Raw genomic sequence first — 19788 nt, 5'->3', positions numbered from 1 at the left:
TGGAGTGCCTTGCGTGCGTGGGTGAGGAGCTTGAATGTGATCCTCTTGTTTACGGGGAGCCAGTGAAGGTCTCACAGGTGGTGGAAGATGTGGCTGCGGCGGGGTATGTTGAGGATCAGCTGGGCGGAGGCGTTCTGGAGGCGTTTGAGGCGTCGCAAGTTTTTGGCCGGGATACCTGTGTAGAGTGCGTTGCCTTAGTCTAGCCTGCTGCTGACGAGGGCCTGCGTCACCGTTCTTCTTGTTTCATGCGGAGGGTGTTGTAGCAGGAGGAAGAGACTGCGTTGACCTGTTTTGACATGGAGAGGGAGGAGTCGAGGACGAAGCCCAGGTTGTGTGCGTGGTCGGTCGGGATCGGTGGGGTTCCCAGTGAGGTTGGCCACCACGAGTCGTCCCAGGCAGAGGGGGTGGGTCCGAGGATGAGGACCTCCGTCTTGTCCGAGTTCAGTCTCAGACGGCTGCTTCTCATCCATTCGGCAATGGCCTTCATTCCCTCGTGAAGGTTGGTTTTGTCGGTGTGCGGGTCCTTGGTGAGGGAGAGGAAGAGCTGGGTGTCGTCGGTGTAGGAGATTATGTTGAGGTTGTGTTGGTGGGCCACTTGTGCGTAGGGGCCATGTAGATATTGAACAGCGTCGAGCTGAGGGATGAGCCCTGCGGTACGCCGCAGATGATGTTGGTGGCTTCGGAACAGAAGGGAGGGAGGCGGACTCTCTGGTTTCTGCCAGAGAGTAAGGAGGTGATCCAGTCGAGGGCTTTTTCTTGTATTCCGGTTTCGTGAAGGCGTGTTTTTAGAGTGCGGTGGCAGACCGTGTTGAAGGTGGCTGACAGGTCCAGGAGGTTGAGGGCTGATGTTTCGCCGTTGTCCATTTGGCGTCTGATGTCGTCTGTGGCGGCGAGAAGGACCGTCTCGTGCTGTGGTGTCATCTGAAATCGGACTTGGAGGGGTCCAGGGTGTCGTTGTCTTCGAGGTAGCTGGTCAGCTGTGTGTTGACAATTTTCTCGATGATCTTCGCCGGGAACGGGAGTAGGGAGATGGGTCGGAAGTTCCTGAGGTCATTGGGGTCCGCCTTTGGCTTCTTGAGGAGGGTGTTGATTTCGGCGTGTTTCCAGCTTTCCGGGAATGTCACTGTCTTGAAGGAGATGTTGATGACCTTCTGTAGTTGGGGTGCGATGACTGCGTCGGCTTTGTTGTATACGTGGTGCGGGCATAGGTCTGACGGTGATCCTGAGTGGATGGAGTTCATGGTCTTGCATGTCTCGTCGTTATTGACGTGGGTCCAGGAGGTCAGGCGGTTGGTGCGGGTGGTGTTAGCGGGTGTGGGGTCTGGCGTGGTCGGAGTGATTGAGGTGTTGAAGCTGTTGTGGATGTGGGTGATTTTCTGGTGGAAGAAGGTGGCCAGTGAGTTGCAGATGGAGGGATGTCGTTGACGTTGGCGCTAGGGTTGGAGAGTTCTTTCACAATGTTGAAGAGCTCTTTGCTGTCATGTGAGTTGTTATCCAGGCGGTCTTCGTAGGAGGATCTCTTGGCTAGTCTAATGAGTTGGTGATGTCTGCGGGTGGCGTCCTTGTGGGCTGCGTAGCTGTCGGGTGTGCGATCGTGAAGCCATTTCTTCTTCAGTTTCCGGCAGTTGCGCTTGGAGGTTTGGAGCTTGTCGGTGAACCAGGTGGCTTTCTTGCTGGGCTGGTTGTTGGTGGACCTCTTGAGTGGTGCGAGGGAGTTGGCACAGTCGTTGCTCCACTGTCTCAGGCTGTGGGCGGCGGTGTCTGGGTCGGTGGGGTCGGATGGTGGGTTCTGGGCGAGGGTGCTGGTCAGCTGATCTTCAGAGACATTGCTCCAGCAGCGGCGGGGTGGTTGTTGGGTGCGGTGGTGCTTGGTAGGTTTCTTAAAGGTGAAGTGAATGCAGTGGTGGTCGGTCCAGTAGAGTTCGGTGGTGTGGTAGAAGGCGATGTGGGCGCTTGTGGAGAAGATGGGGTCCAGTGTGTGTCCGGCGATGTGGGTGGGTGCGGTGACGAGTAGTCTGAGGCCGAGGTTGGCGAGGTTGTCGATCAGGTTGGTGGAGTTGACGTTGTTGTTGTTCTCGAGGTGGAAGTTTAGGTCCCTGAGGAGGTTGTAGTCGTGGAGGCGAGTGCGTGGGTGCTTGCGAGGTCGGCGATTGAGTCGCTGAAGGGTGCCCGTGGTCCGGGAGGTCTGTAAACGAGCGTCCCTCTGAGGGTGGTGTTGGGGTTGGTGTGGATTCGGAAGTGCAGGTATTCGGCGGTCTTGAGGGTGTTGTCCGTGTGGGTGTAGACTTTGAGGGTGGATTTGTGGGCAATGGCTATGCCTCCTCCAATTCCGTTGGCGCGGTCCCTGCGGGTGATTTTGTAGCCGTCCGGTATGGCAATGGTGATGTCGGGCGCTGAGGAGTCGTTCCACCAGGTCTCGGTCAGGAAGGCTACGTCCGGGGCAGCGGTGTCGAGCAAGTCCCAGAGCTCGATGGCGTGCTTGCGTGCGGAGCAGGTGTTGAGGAGTATGCAGTGGAGGAGGTTGGTTCTGGTCTTTGGCGGTTTGGTGGCTCTGTCGCAGGTGAATCTGCAGGTGTGGCAGGAGAAGAGTCCGTGGGTGCTCCCCGGAGAGGACTGGAAGCAAGTTGTGGTGCGGCCAGGGTTGAGGGCATTGAGGTCGCTGGTAGTGTAGTGGCGTCTGGGGTATGGAGGGCCCGCGGACCGGGGGGTAGTGCTGGGCGCAGTCCAGGCGTGGACGGGCACAGACGGGCTTGCCTCTGGTGCGCCTCTGGCGCGCCAGCGGTGCACCCGCTCCATAGTCATGCAGCGCCCGCCATTCAGAAGGGGAGGTGGGAGGGATGAGCAGCTGGGAGGCAGGAGCAAATGGGTGTTCGAGGGGGGCGGGCCGCAGAGACGCAGCGGCGGGGAAGGGAGACGGCTCCGCGGAGCCGGCCGAGCCGCTGGGGGCAGGGGTGCACACAAGGCGGCCCAAAACGGGCAAGAAGCAAGGTGCAAACAGGAAAGCAAAAGCAAAAATAAATACAAAACAGAAAATACAGAATACGGTCACAGATCTAAGGCTTACCACTAGACACCAGGGATAGCCTCGAGCAGTTGGGAAGCAGCGAGGGTGGGGAGGGGAGACCCGGGACAGCTGAGGGATGCTGTGCACGTGGGGAGTGTACCAGTGGCCAACAAGGGTCAAAGGTCACTCACCTGCGTCGCGCAGCGCCCGCCATTAAGAAGGGGAGGTGGGAGGGAGGAGCAGCTGGGAGGCGGGAGGTGGGAACGAATGGGGGTTTGAGGGGGGTGGGGCCACAGGGACTCAGCGGCGGGGAAGGGAGATGGCTCGGGGGCGGCCGAGGTGCTGGGGGGCAGGGGGGCACACAAGGTGGCACAAAACAGGCAAGAAGCAAAGCGCAAACAGGAAAGCAAAAGCAAAAATTAATACAAAACAGAAAATACAGAATACCGTCACAGATCTAAGGCTTACCACTAGACACCAGGGATAACCTCGAGCAGTTGGAAAGCAGCGAGGGTGGGGAGGGGAGACACAGGACAGCTGAGGGACGCTGTGCACGTGGGGAGTGTACCAGTGGCCAACAAGGGTCAAAGGTCACTCACCTGCGTCGCGCAGCCCCCGCCATTAAGAAGGGGAGGTGGGAGGGAGGAGCAGCTGGGAGGTGGGAGGTGGGAACGAACGGGGGTTCGAGGGGACAGGGCCACAGGGACGCAGCGGCGGGAAAGAGAGACGGCTCGGGGGAGCCGGCCGAGGCACTGTGGGGCAGGGGGGCACACAAGGCGGCACAAAACGGGCAAGAAGCAAGGCGCAAACAGGAAAGCAAAAGCTAAAATAAATACAAAACAGAAAATACAGAAGACGGTCACAGATCTAAGGCTTACCACTAGACACCAGGGATAGCCTCGAGCAGTTGGGAAGCAGCGAGGGCGGGGAGGGGAGACACGGGACAGGTGAGGGACGCTGTGCACCTGGGGAGTGTACCAGTGGCCAACAAGGGTCAAAGGTCACTCGTGAGAGGCTTCTTGCTCTCTCCCACCTGTGGCCAGGATTGGCTAGCTGCCCACAGTAAGCCCACCCATCACTTGATTCAGCATGTGCATCAAGCTGTGATCTGAAGCAAAGCATCATTGACATGTAAGGATGTGAAGCATGTAAAGAGGCTTGCTCATCAGCCAACAAGTTGATAGAGAAGGGTTAAGATGGCTGGGTGATTCTAATGTAACCACTTTTATTTTGCACCATTTTAGTGATTAATGTTTAATCCTTGCTTCTACAGAAAGAATTGCACTACCCAAATGAATGCCAGTAGGAGCAGGCAAACATAAATGTATACATCTAGGAAACCATACGGTAGTGTTAACCTCTGAAAGATCTAAAAAGAAAGGAATTTGAATTTCAACAACATCTGTCAGGAATTTTGTAAAGCAGCGTTTCAAGTCAAAGCACTCTCACAATAGAAAAGGAAGCAGCAATATTCAGGTCAGTTGAATGGCATACTTTGATAGATACTGAATACTGCTTACCTGTTTTGGGTAAATCAAGACTGCTGTTAACTGAATCTAAGTTGTCCTCCTCTTCTATTGTACTGTAGCTATGAAACAATGCAGAATCACCTGTACTTAAAGCTACAATTGAGTTCAATACTGAAAGCACTAACATCTCTGAAGGACACACTTATTGTTGTCTGAATGCAAACTGAATTTCCTATGAATCCACTGAACTCTCATGCTGCTTGGAAATGGTGGCAGACATTTTGAAAGCTGTTGAGTATAAGTTTCCTCATGGTTCAGGGCATCTGTGCTATGCAATTGATAGACTTTATTGCTGCACCTAAGACCTGCTTTTAGAACCCAAGGAAACCTTGGAGACGGTTTGTGTTCCTTTAAAATCATGTTTGGATGGTGAAGCTGAATGCACAACAGCATTTTAAAGGATAAAGCTGTGCTCCGGAAACACACTCTGACAGTTGAAGTTCTGAATTTAAGTTTACCTTGAAGGAGTACAGAACAATATTTTTGTGGCATTTTTTTGTTTTTGATCCTGTTTTCATGAGGTGAAAGAGAGTTTTGCAATAGTCCATGACACGAATAATAGGGTGTTAAGGTAGAGGACGTGTTGGGGAATGAGCAATATAGGTCTACTTATTATTTGTTACATTTCATTTTTAAGGTTTAAGAAAAGACAACATTGAATTTGTAACAGAGCCAGACAGTGTGTACTCACAAAAAACAGAATGTGGTTGCCTTTGTCACTGACTTATGTCAAAGGTCTAAATCTACTGATTACCTAGAAAATATTTATGTTCCATTTCCAGAAATAGGTGCTTGCCACTAGAGCACAGAGAGTCTAAGACAATAGGTATTATGAAGGTTTGTTGTTTTTATACCAAGTGATATTTGACTCAGCATTGCAATAAGGTATGGAATAATATTAATCTTGTCTTTAGATAGCCGTTACAACCAGTAGATTTCAGTGCCCAGTGGTCTGAGGCAGAGTGGAGAAATCCAGTGTTTCTCTTTTCTCTTGTATCTCATTTTAATTTCCCTGGGTCTGTTTCTAACAAATTGATGTGGCATGTTGATGTGGAGATTTGTAGAAATGTTTAATTATCGTGTTGGATCCTAATTTCTGAATAGTACATTCTGATATGATGTCTATGGAGAGTATACTGCAGTTGATGTTGGAGGCCCTCTTAGTTATTAAAAATAAAATGGGCACCACATTCGTTCCCTTTGATTTTTCAAAATATAATAACTGAATTAAGTGAAATTCTAAAGGACCATTAAGTACCTAAATAATATTTAAATGATATTTGTATGATGGTGATATGCTCTAAATCTAGCGAAAATGTGTAGAATCCCTTTTCTATGTGGTCTTCTCAGATACATTGTCTTTTTTGGACCTACTATTTTTCTGATATTATAACACTGTGCAATATGATGCTTCTGTTGAGTGCCCTCTCTCCATAAGAAAGGTACTGTCAAAATTGTTTTCACCTACTTGGTTTAATGTAAATTAGGTGTAAGGAAATGGTAGATAGTGTGGTTGAAGTTAAATGTCATATGTGGGCTGACATGTGCATTACCCTGTCCACATACAGGACAAAAATGTATGGCTGCCAGGAGCACCACCTACTGTGCTTTGGCTGGGCTGAAGTTTAAAAGCACTGCAGTGACACATGCAAAGAGATATTGCCTTTGTCATACACAAAATACAATTTTTGACATATTAATAAGTCATGCCTAAAATGTACTTGGTAAGCCTACAGGGCTGAGTCAATGTGTTTCGAAAACGGGATACCATACGCATTTGGATTAGTGTGACCACTTTGGGATTAATTGTTAACAAGCTGTTTTTTACTGTGTACGTTCAAGCAATATTTCTTCAGGAGCAAGTCTATGTGGAATTCAATTTCTTAATGTTTACCTTTGGCTGGGAAGGAGCTAGAAAAGAATCAAAATTATTTTCTGTTCCATTTTCAAAATGTAGTTTAAAGATTAAATTGGATTTTTGATAACTTTCGGGGAAAAGTAACTCCTTGAAATTGTACTTTGTGATGCCTGAGCCAAAACTTGCTTAGAGACAGTTTTATCAGTTATATCACTTTCAGAGGTCAATATATATTACTGGCTGACAGGCTGGAGTTAATGACCTTGTTCTTCAGAAGCAAATACCACAGCCTCAGAGCCCATGAGGCAGTTGAGCTGCCAATGTGAGGCCCTTAATATAAATTAACCATTTCCATTTGGGAGGTGTACCAGTTGGCAGATTAAAGGACAACCTTCACACCAGTTGTCTTTTACTTGGAAATGTTAAATGCTACTGACAGGCTCTTCCCCCATTCATTCCCAAAGTTCTACTCAAATTTTTTATACTAATCCCGGTGAGTGTGAGGGTTGGTTAACAGTTCAACAGTTTTTCTCCGGACGGATGGAGGAGACCTCAACTAAACAGGGTAGTGGTTTACAGAAAACCAGAGATCCTTGTGATGGGAGCTCTTAGACACTTTGGATTTAGCACTTTTGGCAATTTTTGAGAGAAGAGGAAGTGCTACATTAAGAGGTGGGCATAGGGAGAGAAAGTAGAGAGGACTGGATAGAAAAATGTATCCAATCAGTAGCTGTGGTACAATTTAATATGACACCTCATCATCACCTCCTCAGAACATTCTTAGACCTAAGAGGACTATACCTGAAGAAGAAGGCCCTGTTTGACAAAAGAAGATTCAATGACTACTGTCTGCTGCTGGCAACCAGGGAACAGACCTGCTCTCACAGGGCCTGGTGGTGACCTCCAGTTTGCCTGTGCAAGAAAGATAAAAAGCAGAAGAGCACCTGGTTCCAACATTGCTCTGCTGACCATAGAGGACTGGATCTGACAGGAAACCTGGCTGAAGGTGGAGCTACTATTTGAAAGCCTACCCCGAGAACATGATGCCCACAAGAGTGATCAGGATGGATTTTGCAAACTGTAGAGAAATGTGCCATGCAGTCAGTTTTTTACTTTCGTGGGCACTGGGACAATGTGCTGAGACTTGCCCTGGGAGGGTGAATGTAAGAGGGGCAAGAAGATCAGGTTTATCCTGCTTGGAGCTTTTTGCCTCTCTGTTTCCGTTGGACATAATTGAAAAGGTATACTGCGTCATGAAGCCCTTCCTGGTAACCTGGCTACACCAGTGGATTTTGAGAACCAAAAAGTTGATTAAATCATGTGATAAAATCTTAGACGGGTGAGGAGGCAAATCTACCTCAGCAGTGGACCGACGCAGACAGCTTTGACATGCAGCCTAGTCCTGCTCATAGCTTTTAATAACAAACCCAACATCTTTAGTGGGAACTTGGCCTGATGTATCCAATTTTAAGGTACTCTCACTAGCTTCAACCATGGACCTTACCCTGCAGCAGGATTCTGACTTTCTAAATATGGGTTAAGTCAGAAGGTCAGAGCTTTGAAATGAACAACTTATTTAGGGCCTCATTACTGGGCTGGTGATCCAAGGATGGAGTGATGACGGACCGAGTTGAACTCAGCACCACCTGGCTGATTACAACTCAGCTTTCCGTCAGTCTTTCCATGGCAGTGACACCGTCATGGAAAGGCTGGTGGGAAGCCAGTGCTTGGGGCCACAGGGGGGACCATGCACTGCCCATGCCCATGGGTCCACCCCTGCCCAGCACCATCAGAATGCGCACTGCAGACAGTGCGCATTCCGAAGGTGCTGGGGAGCTCCCCTGTGCAAGGGCATTGGCCTTGGCTCCATGTGGAGCCAAGACCAGTGCAGTGGCACAGTTTCCACTGGGCTAACCGGTGGAAACCTTGGTGGTCGGCTTGTCCAACCATCAGACTCATAATGAGGCCCTTAGTGTGTCCGACCACCACTGCGTCACAGTAAGCCTGAATTCCAGCCTATGACCCAATCAACAGAGAAGAGATATTTTTCAATGGCACTTCACTTTTCCTAGGTAATTTTTGCCAACTTTAAAAAACGTATGTATCTGGTTCCCCTGATGTGATAGAAATCATTTTGATGCATTTTTGCTTATTAGATTTTTTCTTTGTTTCTAAAGTGTTTTGAGAACTTTATTGTTGTCTTGGTACTGTTTGACATTAACATACATTTCTCTGGAGAATTGTCTGCTGCTTTTGCCATTGATATCAGGGATGGAGCAGTGTTTCTCTCTGACTCATGATGAGACCTAATTGTATCAAAAATAGAGGATGACTCAATAACCCGTGATTTGTCTGGGCACAAAACTGACAAAACCAATGGGGGTTCAACCAAGCCGGGATAGATTATATCATTCGTTATCAAAAAATGTGATCAATACATTTTTCATGGTTAGATTACTTCCCAAATTTTATTTATCAATTAAAGTAAAGCCGAGAATGTCTCATTAGCCTTTAAACATATATGGTGTTAGTATACCAACTAAACAAAAAATATACATAAACAAGATAACGGTACAAAATTTGACTGTGCAACATTTAGTCCCATAGGTAACTGCTGTATTACTGTTGCAGCCTCTTTGGAAAGCAAACTTTCAGTAGGGGTTGTCCCCTAATGTCGAGTTTTTTGGAAAAGTGGTTACTGATATTTTTTAGAATTGTAATCCACTATGTAGCGATGATTGATGGTCTATGTCGCGACCTCTCTTAAAGTCCTTCTAAATTTCTTCCCGAAGGTATCTAGTGTGGTGAGGCCCGAATATTTACAAAATTCGAACCTTTTCAAGGACTCAATCTCGCAAAAACATGTGTCGATGCGTTTCGGCCTCCAAGTTTAGGCCTCATCAGGACTTATTAAGGGACAACTTAATTGTATTGGTGATACTCTGTATGAGCCACTATGTGTTTCTTCAGCCTCTCTTCAATTAAATGGTGAGGATGTTGGCGTGTTTACAGCGTCTGTCCCCGGGCGCTTGCTGGTCGGTGCCTTAGTACTATTATAGACGTACCGCGGAGTCTCCACTCAGAACATACCGCCGTGCAGCAGCATCGGCGTGTATTGCCTCAGCTTTCCGTCAGACTTTCCTTGCCAGTGACACCGTCATGGAAAGGCTGGTGGAAATCCATTGCTGGGGGCCACAGGGGGGACCATGCACTGCCCAAGCCCATGGGTCCACCCCTGCCCAGCACCATCAGAATGCGCACTGCACACAGTGCGCATTCCGAAGGTGCTGGGGAGCTCCCCTGTGCAAGGACATTGGCCTTGGCTCCATGTGGAGCCAAGACCAGTGCCGTGGCACAGTTTCCACTGGGCTAGCCGGTGGAAATCTTGGTGGTCGGCTTGTCCAACCACCAGACTCATAATGAGGCCCTTAGTGTGTCCGACCACCACTGCGTCACAGTAAGCCTGAATTCCAGCCTATGACCCAATCAACAGAGAAGAGATATTTTTCAATGGCACTTGCCAACTTTAAAAAACGTATGTATCTGGTTCCCCTGATGTGATAGAAATCATTTTAATGCATTTTTGCTTATTAGATTTTTTCTTTGTTTCTAAAGTGTTTTGAGAACTTTATTGTTGTCTTGGTACTGTTTGACATTAACATACATTTCTCTGGAGAATTGTCTGCTGCTTGTGCCATTGATATCATGGATTGAGCAGTGTTTCTCTCTGACTCGTGATGAGACCTAAGCAGGGTGTGTTTAATAAGTTAGTAAGGTTCCTTCTTCAAAAGTAATAGCACATTGACATGTCCATTTGTCTATTAGAGTTGATTCACTACCAACATATGTGCAATCACTGGTGCATAAGATAAAATAAGGGTTAATCAGCTAAACCACATACTTTTAAAAATAATGGCAAATAAAAACAAAAAAAAGCCCCTGGTTAAAGAATCTGGGTCGGGGCCCGAACAATTGGAATAGAACACATTTCTAGTGTACACTCATAAACTATCCAGGAACACTAGGTTTAAATATACCGAGTTTATTTTTTGCGCCAAACGTACTTGCCTCCACCCAGAAACTAAATAAGGTAATAGTAATAGAAACCTTTGCATGCCCTCGCACAATGTGACTGACTTCATGAAGATTTTTTCCACAAGGTCTAGGATTGCCCCCAAATTGCAGATTATTAAAAATCGATGTGCAACTTGAAGGCATACTAACAGAAAATAATTAAATACCCCTGAGGTGTGTTCCCTTGGATTGCTTCAGCAGCCTAAAACAAGGAAGGAAGGCAGTTAATTTCTGGACATTGCCTAAGTGATAGCCAAGACAGCAACTGCAGTAACATGGAGAGCAAGGGAGTTTGCTAGGTGGGCCAACAAAGCCAAGAAATGAGCTAAGGTAGATTATATTGTAGATTATATTGTGCTCCGGGGGAGAAGAGGCAGGGTAGACAGTTATGTCTATTTTCTGGTCATTTGGGATAAGGGGCTAAGCTCATTTGAGACCTTCCCAGGGCAACAAAGCAAATGGATACATGTGGAAATGGGTAAAAGGACTCTATTTATGACAGGTTGTGAAGCACTGAGACATTTCGGCGAAAACTGTGATCCAATACCTACGAAGATTGGAGGCTTGTATGCATGTAAAATACTGAGCACCTGGCCCACAAAATTATTTTTAATTAGTTTGAATACTGACTAGCTGAGTCAAGATTATGAGTCATGGGTTATTTGAAATATATTGGCTATGTTTCGTTTTTTTAAGACAATCTTCTCTACATGGAGATCTTGTAAAAAGTTCATATGAGACATTCATGTGACTACGAGTAAAATTTACATAACCATGCAATTTAAGAACATGTAACTTCTTGACGTTTGTTGCTTGGCCATGCGACTGAGAAAGTTTGATCAAATCTCACTGATTCTGAGTCCCTAAGGTGGATTCCGACTGAAGCAAGGAGTAGTTCATGCAAGCATGTATCATGCACATGGCTGCAATCCTGAATTATCCTAGCAAAAGTAGTCATCTTGCGTGGACAACACCACCTTGAGAGCACTGACACTCATTTTTTTCTCCAAATGACGCCTTTAATAGAACCATACGTTTAAAGTAATCCTTCTCAGAAGTGAACTAGAGGTGTGGAACTCAATTGCATTTGCCAATATTTCAAACCCATTCTATAAATATTTAAGAGACTGGTAGAGTCTGTTCTTTGAGCATTACTACTATTTATGACTAGCTAATGACTATGTCAACTAATGCCCAAGACCTATTATTTTCTCATTTTCGCCTTTGCTAGTAGTTCTGTAAATATTGCATATTCATGTATATATTGTTATGCATTCTTTCTCCTCCTGTGTTTAATCTATTGTTGTGTCAAAATAATTTGCCACCCCCAGTAGATTCCTATTTTTCCCCCCGGGCAGCAAGGAATACATACTTACCTACCTCCCATTTAGAACAGAAACATTTTAAATGTCCACTCGGCCTTCCCCTCATATATTAACTGATGGGCAGTCAGTCCTGCCAGAGCCTGAACTTGTTTTTGGTAAGTGCACCAGTCTGAAATCTACCATAAGCTCAACAATAGTCACAAATCACAATACTTTGGCATTACCAAAACTAAAGAAGCATATTGGCAATACCAAAAAATAAAAACCATATAAAAAATATAAAATGAGTATTGTATTATTTGGTATAGTTCCTTCCTACACAGTCTAGCGCTAATTTACAATAACTAGAGAATCTACCATAACAGGAGATGAGCTACACATGCCTTAGAGCTAAGGTGAGGCTGAAACCAGGCCTATGAGGCTCATGGCTTGTAATGACTACATCTGGGCAGGGCTAACTTTAGTGCTGGTGGCATCCTGTGTGACAATCTTTTCGGTGTCCTCCATCCTGACCTCTTCCTCAGATTCCCTCACTACCACTTTGCAAAAGTGCCTCTCATTTCACCATAGTCTCTCTCTCACATACATTTCATCTTAAACCTCTGGTAAAGGCTGGCTTTAGTAATCCACTCAGCTATCCGCATAGCATACAGACTTGTTCTTTGTAGCAGGCATATTAACCCTTCGTTGCTAAGTTAGGGCGAGACAAAACTGCCACTAGACAAAACTCCATCTCTCTCTCTGGCAGAAACATTAATCACAAAAGTTATCTTGACATTTTTATAACTGCCTGAAAGCTGGAGGCACTAGGGACTCTGCAGCAGGTGCTTTTAAAAAATCAAACACATCCCTCACCCCGAGGTCGGTTCCCCCCCTCCAGGTCAGCGCCCAGTGCAGCTACACCAGTTACGCCGCCCAAAACACAGCCATGTGTCTGGGGTGAGTTCCACTGTCATTGGAGTCGCTTCTCCCTGGTCGATATAATCCTCTCTACCCAAAGCCATAGGTGGATTCACCTTTTTGGATCAGTTCACACAGAAAAAATGGTTACATGATGTGCAGGGTGAAAGATATTGTGTCACAATTAATAGCAGGTGTAATTGGTTGCAGGACCTATTAGATTTGTCATAGCAGTATAAAGATAGTTGTTGGCATCAATGATATACATATGCAGCATACATGTAGAGTATAGATGAGCTACTGTAGCTAACATAACCAAAACATCAGGGTAGTATATTAAGCTTTGTGTGAAACAGAAGTTATATGCCATATTTTGGGGGCTATAGGTCAGAGGTCGCATATGCAACAAGCAACAGTTTGAACTGCATGTTCTACCCTATGATATTCTTCTTAGGCAACTGTGTTATATGCCTTAGTTGTCTTGTGAAATTGCTCCTCTATAAGTCACCCTGCCATCCACTGGTCTTGTCTATGCGATGTAAAGCTGTTAAATAAAGTAACATATGTATGTACATCAACAAATGTATGAGTTTTTAGGTGTTTACATACTTATGCAGGTAAGCCAACCTACAAATGCCTACAATCTGTTCCTAGCCCTAAATGAGTAATTGTAGAAATTCCACCATACTGGCAGAATTTCTGATTTCACAAATCATATTTGTGAGGGTGAAATTCTGTTAGTCCTGATTACGCACATCAAGATTAGAGTATTGCTCTTGCAATTGATTTTTTGAGCATCTAAGAGGAATTTAGAGAAAAGTTGAGACTGGGCCCAACATATCTATTAAGGAACATCATCCTATATGTTGCGAATTCAAACAGTGCACCTTATTAGCATAGTGTGACTTAAAAAACTTTGGATGCCATGAACTTCAATTAGTTTTCTTTAATAGGAATTTGCCTACCCAGAACGTTTTCTTTTGTTTAAAGAACAATGTGAAGTATTAGAGTCTTTGACCGACAGCTTGTATTTAAATATGAGGAAGGCGACAATTAACCTCATAAGAAGCAACTTTATGAAAATGTTAACTCTCTTCCAATTTAGGGCCTAATTTAGAACTTTGCGGAGGGGAATCCTCTGTCACAAACGTGACGGATATCCCGACCGCCTATTATGATCCCATTATTTCCTATGGAAATACGTTTGACGTTTGTGAAGGAGTATTCCATCTCCTAAGTTCTAAATCAGGCCCTTACAATGTTGATACAAGCCGACAGGTGTGCAGAAGTTTGACTTCCTAAAAATGGAGTCTAAGCGTTTTTTGTTTTTTTCCCAGCCAGGTCTCTAGATAAACTCTATAACTTTGCAGACTGCTCTGGACTTCATCTAATTTTTGGACTCAATGCTCTTCGTCGCAACCCTGCTAACTCGTGGAATAGTTCCAGCATTCTTAGCCTCCTGAAATACAGTGCCAGCAAAAAATACAATATTTCATGGGAACTAGGAAATGGTAAGTAAAGTAGTTTTCACATTTTCATTTTTACTTTTTAATGCTTTGAGACAGAAATATAAGCAAACTGAAATATCTCAGTGTGCTGCAAGTTAACCATTGTACTTAACAGCTGCATTGCTGTAATTGTAGAAACAAGCCTATGTAAATTCGTTTAAATAGCAAAACTGTATAACTACATTTCACATTTTAAGTCTGTGTACCTGTCTCATGTTTAATGGTGCAACATGTTGTCATGTAAGTGATGAAAATGGAAAGCTTCAAGGGTTGATAACCGTTAATTGTGACTGCTATATACTGGCAGATATGTCCTTCCACCGAAACCAGCTGCTCTACTGCCTCATTTAGAGGTGGGCGTTTAATGGACACCCCACCCACCACAGGGCTGCCAGTACTGTGAGGCCTCCCCCTTTGGGGGCTGGCCTTAACAAGCAGGTTTTGCCTTCCCTTGTGTAGCAGGAAGAGCTAATGATGCCCACAAATGGACAAAATTAACTGTTTGTTAGGGGCATTGTGTTTTGTGTTTCAGAACCACATCCCCACTTTTGGAGTGTGTAGCTTAAATCCAAAAAAAAGCCACCAGGCATTTTCAACAAAGTTGTTCCTGCCATATGGGCAAAAACACATTTGGTTACAATTTCTACCTACACGATAGGGAACTAAAACTGTAGACCGCTATAGCAGGGCCTTCACAATCTCATTGCGCTATTGAATCTTTTGGAGTAGTTTAAATGGCATAGATTACCTTTCTTGAACCATGTGTCACTTGGGTGTCCTTACTTTGTTGCAGGACATTATTAAAAACAATATTAGTATAAGGGTTCAGTGACAAAGAAGCCTTGGACATCTCCAGTGACATTATGAAGGCCATAAAAATCCCTTCTCTCTACTGTCATTCTTTTTGACAAAATAGAATTCTCCTATCAGCTCCAATTTGTATTTTTTTGTGGTGGGGCTAAAATACCAAAAGGGAAAGAGGGTTCCGCTGAATGCCCTCTGATTTGTTCCACGCCATCTCCTTCATGTCTATTTATTGGTTTTATGTGATTTAGGGTACAGGAGCATTTGTTAACCCCCTTAGCTGCTGGGCCCCCCTGTGCTGAGCTCTTTTTTGGCTACTTGGGGTAGTTTGCACTTAGGGCTTCATCACTTTTGTTCCACATAAGGTATCCACACAAAATGTGCGTCCTTTTTTCAACATCCTGGGGATACTAAAGGTACCCAGAGGTTGTTAATTCCCCTGGAGGGACTGAGAAATAAGCTAAATATAGCAAAATGTTGAGTTTTTTAAGAAAGATAGGGAAAAGTGCTCCTGATAAATGTGTGTGTTTTTTTGCTGAAAATGCCACCCACAAACGGTTTGCTATACCAAAGTCACCATCTTCCGAGCTTCCAGGAACATACAGAGCTAAATCAAAAAACCTAATTTAGTACCACAGTTGTGTCATTTTTCTAAGAGGTAGCATATTTTCCTATTTTTGTGCTCTTAACCTACTACCAGTTTGTGGTGGAAACCAGTGTGAAACCCATAGGTGATCCAGAAAAACTATAGATTTCTGAACACTGGAAGAAATTCTAAATTGTGCAAAAATAACTGAAATAAGGAAATATTAAAAATAAGCGGAAAAAATAGGCATTTGCGACATTTTCGTCTGTACCTTTTTTCTTTTTTTATCACAATGGCTGATTTATAAAAGCAATATACCATAACGTCCACTAGACAATTCTAGTTGTGAAGATCTATAGGGCTTTCAGGTTCTCCATGAGCGTAAGGTACCCAGAGCCAACAACTGAGCTGCACTGTGCAATGGTTTTTCATTGAGCACAAAGTATAGACCAATTCATATAGTGAAATATGTAAAGTGAAAAATGGAAACCTATGTATTTCTGAATTGGCCACGCGATATGGAGTTTAGGAGCAGTGGTCATTTCAATCTCTGAATTTGTGGCTACCAGTATTAGCATGTGATTTAGGGGGTATTTTTCAAAATGTCTCATTTCTTCTACACTGGCTTACACTTGAATGGCACAAATGCAGCGAAATCCAATTGGTAATAACAAATGTTCTACTATTCTGTTCTCCCACAAGTCTTTCGAAAAAAATGGTACCTTACTTGTGTAGATAGGCCCAGTGGCGGCGACAAGAAACGGCCAAAAATTCAATATGGATGCTTGACATTTTTTCACTGAAATCTAACCCAGTGTTTGTTGCTCTAGATTTTGAACCTGAGCTCAGCCGGCACCTACGGAACCCTAGCCAACTTGTACATTTTCTAAAACTAGACATGAAGGGGTAACCAAGGCGGGCTGAATTGCGTGACTCTCACCATGTTTATTTACCTAGAATCCCTTGCAAACCTCAGACTTTGGCTAAAAAATCAAATTCTCCTCACATTTCTGTGATGGAAGGTTCTGGAATCTCCGGGGAGCTATATTCCCTAAAGCCTCCCAATAAAAATGGTACCTCACATTTGTGGGTAAGCCAAGTGCCCGCAACAGGAAACGGCCGAAAACTGACATGAACGCATTGCATTTTTCTACTGAAAATAAAACACATTTTTCTGACATTGCTGTGATGGAAAATTCTAAAATCTGCTGGGACCACAAACTTCTTCCACCTGGCATTCCCCCACATCTCCCAATAAATATCGTACCTCACTTGAGTTTGTAGACCTAGTGCCTACACCAGGAAATGGCCCAAAAGGCAACATGGGTGCATCACATTTTTCCACTAAAAACTGACCCTTTTTTCCTACGCGAATAGCACTGGATTTTGGACCCTAGCTCAGGCAGCACCTAGGGAAAACTACCAAACCAGCACATTTTCCTTGCATTTCTGTGACAGGAATGGATCACACAAGCGTCAATGGTAGTCATTGCATGAGGACTACTGTTGACCCATATGTGATCCATTCCTGATGCGGACGCTCTGCCCAGGCTATCCTAGTGGGCTAGCGTTTTTATCGGGACAAGTGGGGGAACACTGGGTGGTAGGAATTCTGTGGATTCCTGTATATTCACTTAGTTTGCATCACATAAATTCACTGAAAAAATGTGTTTTATTCAATGTTATATTGTTACAGAGTATTCTGGGTAAGAATACTTTGAGGGATCCATGCAAGACACATTTTCCTGGACTCCCCCGGGTGCCTAGTATTTAGAACTGTCTGGATTTGGTAGGTTTCCATAGATAGCCGCTGAACCCAGGACTAAAAATGCAGATGCTGCCCTTGCAAAACCAGGTCGTTTTGTGATAGATAATTTTGAAGTCTCCACAATACGTTTTGGGCCTTTTCCTGTCATGGCATTCGGCCCACTCACACAAGTGAGTCCCCATTTTTCTTGGGAGACGTGGGGGAACGCTGGATGGTAGGAACTTTGCAACTGCCTGCAGATTCCATGGCTTTTCCTCATAGAAATGCCAGGAAAATATGTTATTTTAGGCAAAGTTTGAGATATGCAGGGGATTGTGGGTAAAAAATACCTGATGAGAGCCATTCAAGCTATGCACCCCTTGACTACCCTGGTTGTCTAGTTTTAAAAAATGTTCAGGTTTGCCTAGGTCCAAGCTGAGAAAGGGCTCAAAATCCACAGCTACCCAAAATGACAAAACAAGACAAAAAACAAGGCCTTCTCAATAAGGGTCATCTTACCACCACAGATATAAATGTGGTACTAATTTGTTAAAGTTAATCAACAACTTACACTGATTGGTTCTAGCACCTCCAGAAATCCTGGCTCCAAAGCTCAAAGTATCTTAATATTGAAACCAAGCCTTCGTAAGTATAAATATTGAAACCAAGCCTTCGGAAGGTGAGCCATAGAGCCACTTCTGCTTTATGGCACCAACTGCTTTATGGTCCATTCACAAGCCATTCACGCTCCGCACACAGGACTTTCAAACCGCTGGCCAAAGGTCCAATCAACGGATCAGTGCATTCACATCAAAATACCGTCAAAATGCAACGGCCTATCACATTCATTAGCCACAGTTCAGAATCAGTTTGACTACATTTTGCCACCTGTCAAGTAACTGACTCCTTCTTTCTGAACATTACTGAATGCATGCCTGGTGAACCTTTACTAGTGCTCCCATGACAGCCGCATGAGGCTCAGGAAGATGTCTTACATGGATCTTTAGCACACTCACTGTGGTAAATCCAACTCCTTCCAGTTTGTGGATGCAAGTTGGTGGTGTCCCAGTATTCCTTCCTCTGAGGGATCATTCTTCGAACTGATCAAGCATATCTACCTTTTGAAACTAAGGCAAATATGATGGGGAATACTGCCAAAGATCATAAACTGTGAGGAATGTTGTTTTTGACACGAGAAGTCTTTGAGAATGTAGCATATGTCCAATCCACCGTTATGTGCAGTGCTGTGACAAGAATGCACTTATCATCCAGCAAACTGAACATCTACTAAGTTCTGAGGGAGGATAAACATGGTAAGAAGGTCCAACATGTTACCCATACATGTAGTGTTGGCTGCAGAGTTCTCCATAATGGAATTAATTTGTGTAAAACACAGAGAGGGCATCCTGTCACCAATGCAAGAGCAGTCAAGGGTAGTCCATGGAGTAACCTAGTTGAAGAACCAAGCCAAGTGTTAAACTTCATGTGAAATGCATTTATTTTAGAGATGGCTTATATGTGTAGCTGCAGGTCATTCTTCCCTTTTGGAGCCAACTCAGAGAAGTCTGTTCTCCTTGCTCTGGTGTTGCCTATGCTGAGCAAAGGTGTCTTGAAGTTTTCTGAAATCTAAGGCAGCATTGAGGTACGCTGGACCAGTGCAAGGTAAGACTTTCAGTGTATTTCAGTAGTTTAAAAAGAGCTGTGAATTGGGAGTCAGTGAGGGTTTTTCAGATGCTGGGTGTGTGTGTTGCGATGTTGAGGGAGAAGGCTGACTGCTGCCCTTTGTATGGGATGGAGTCATCAGTAGGGGCAGGATGAGTTTGCAGAGTTCCGCTATGCAGAATTTCACAGTGTGCCAAAAAAACTCAGTGAGCTCTGCATGAACAGACGGAGTTGTGCCCGGCCGCCCAGTCATACTGATTGACGTGAGTAGCAACGTGAGCACAAATGGCACCATACGGTTATCCGCACTCGTGGCCATCTTGTTTTCCCTATTCTGTGCATTGTGCTCGGCCTACCTTTCAATATATACTGTATCTTTTCCATCCTGACTTTATGCTACTTATCCTCCCCTGTATAACATGTATTTCCTTAGTTTGTGGATTTCTGTTGGTGTGTTTTACATTTTTGCCTTTTTTATTTTCTCTGACTTTTTGTTTTCCTAATTTCTTCCTCTCTATTTTCCTCCTGTCTTTTTTTTATTCCCACCCAGCGCCATGGCAGAGCTTGGGAGAGGTGGTGCCAGTGCAAGGGGTGCAACGAACCACACACCCTACAGGTGCGGTGCCCCTAGGGGGTGCAACCTCGTGCCATTTTTAGCAAGAAGGATGTGGCCGCACTTGTTTATTTTGTGCATTGCTACCTCCCCTCTATGCTGACAGTAGGCCTGGAAGTGGGTCCAGCCTGCAGGAGCGTTGGCTACTGTGGGGGAGGGTGTGCTGTTGCGTTCACTG

General features: G+C 44.9%; 1 protein-coding gene across 2 annotated transcripts in view; it reads left to right on the top strand.

Annotated features, from left to right (window-relative positions):
• HPSE2 (heparanase 2 (inactive)) overlaps positions 1–19788 on the top strand; it is a 2071112-nt gene that overhangs the window by 1187674 nt on the left and 863650 nt on the right. For both annotated transcript variants that reach the window (XM_069239663.1, XM_069239662.1), the window contains exon 4: positions 14028–14201. In XM_069239663.1, the coding sequence (XP_069095764.1) occupies positions 14028–14201 (174 nt within the window). The remainder of the gene's footprint in view (positions 1–14027; positions 14202–19788) is intronic.

Source organism: Pleurodeles waltl, chromosome 6 (genome assembly GCF_031143425.1).
Source record: "Pleurodeles waltl isolate 20211129_DDA chromosome 6, aPleWal1.hap1.20221129, whole genome shotgun sequence".
NCBI lineage: Eukaryota > Metazoa > Chordata > Amphibia > Caudata > Salamandridae > Pleurodeles > Pleurodeles waltl.
The sequence above is the reverse complement of the archived record's forward strand: the minus strand, read 5'-3'. Positions and strand labels throughout refer to the sequence as shown.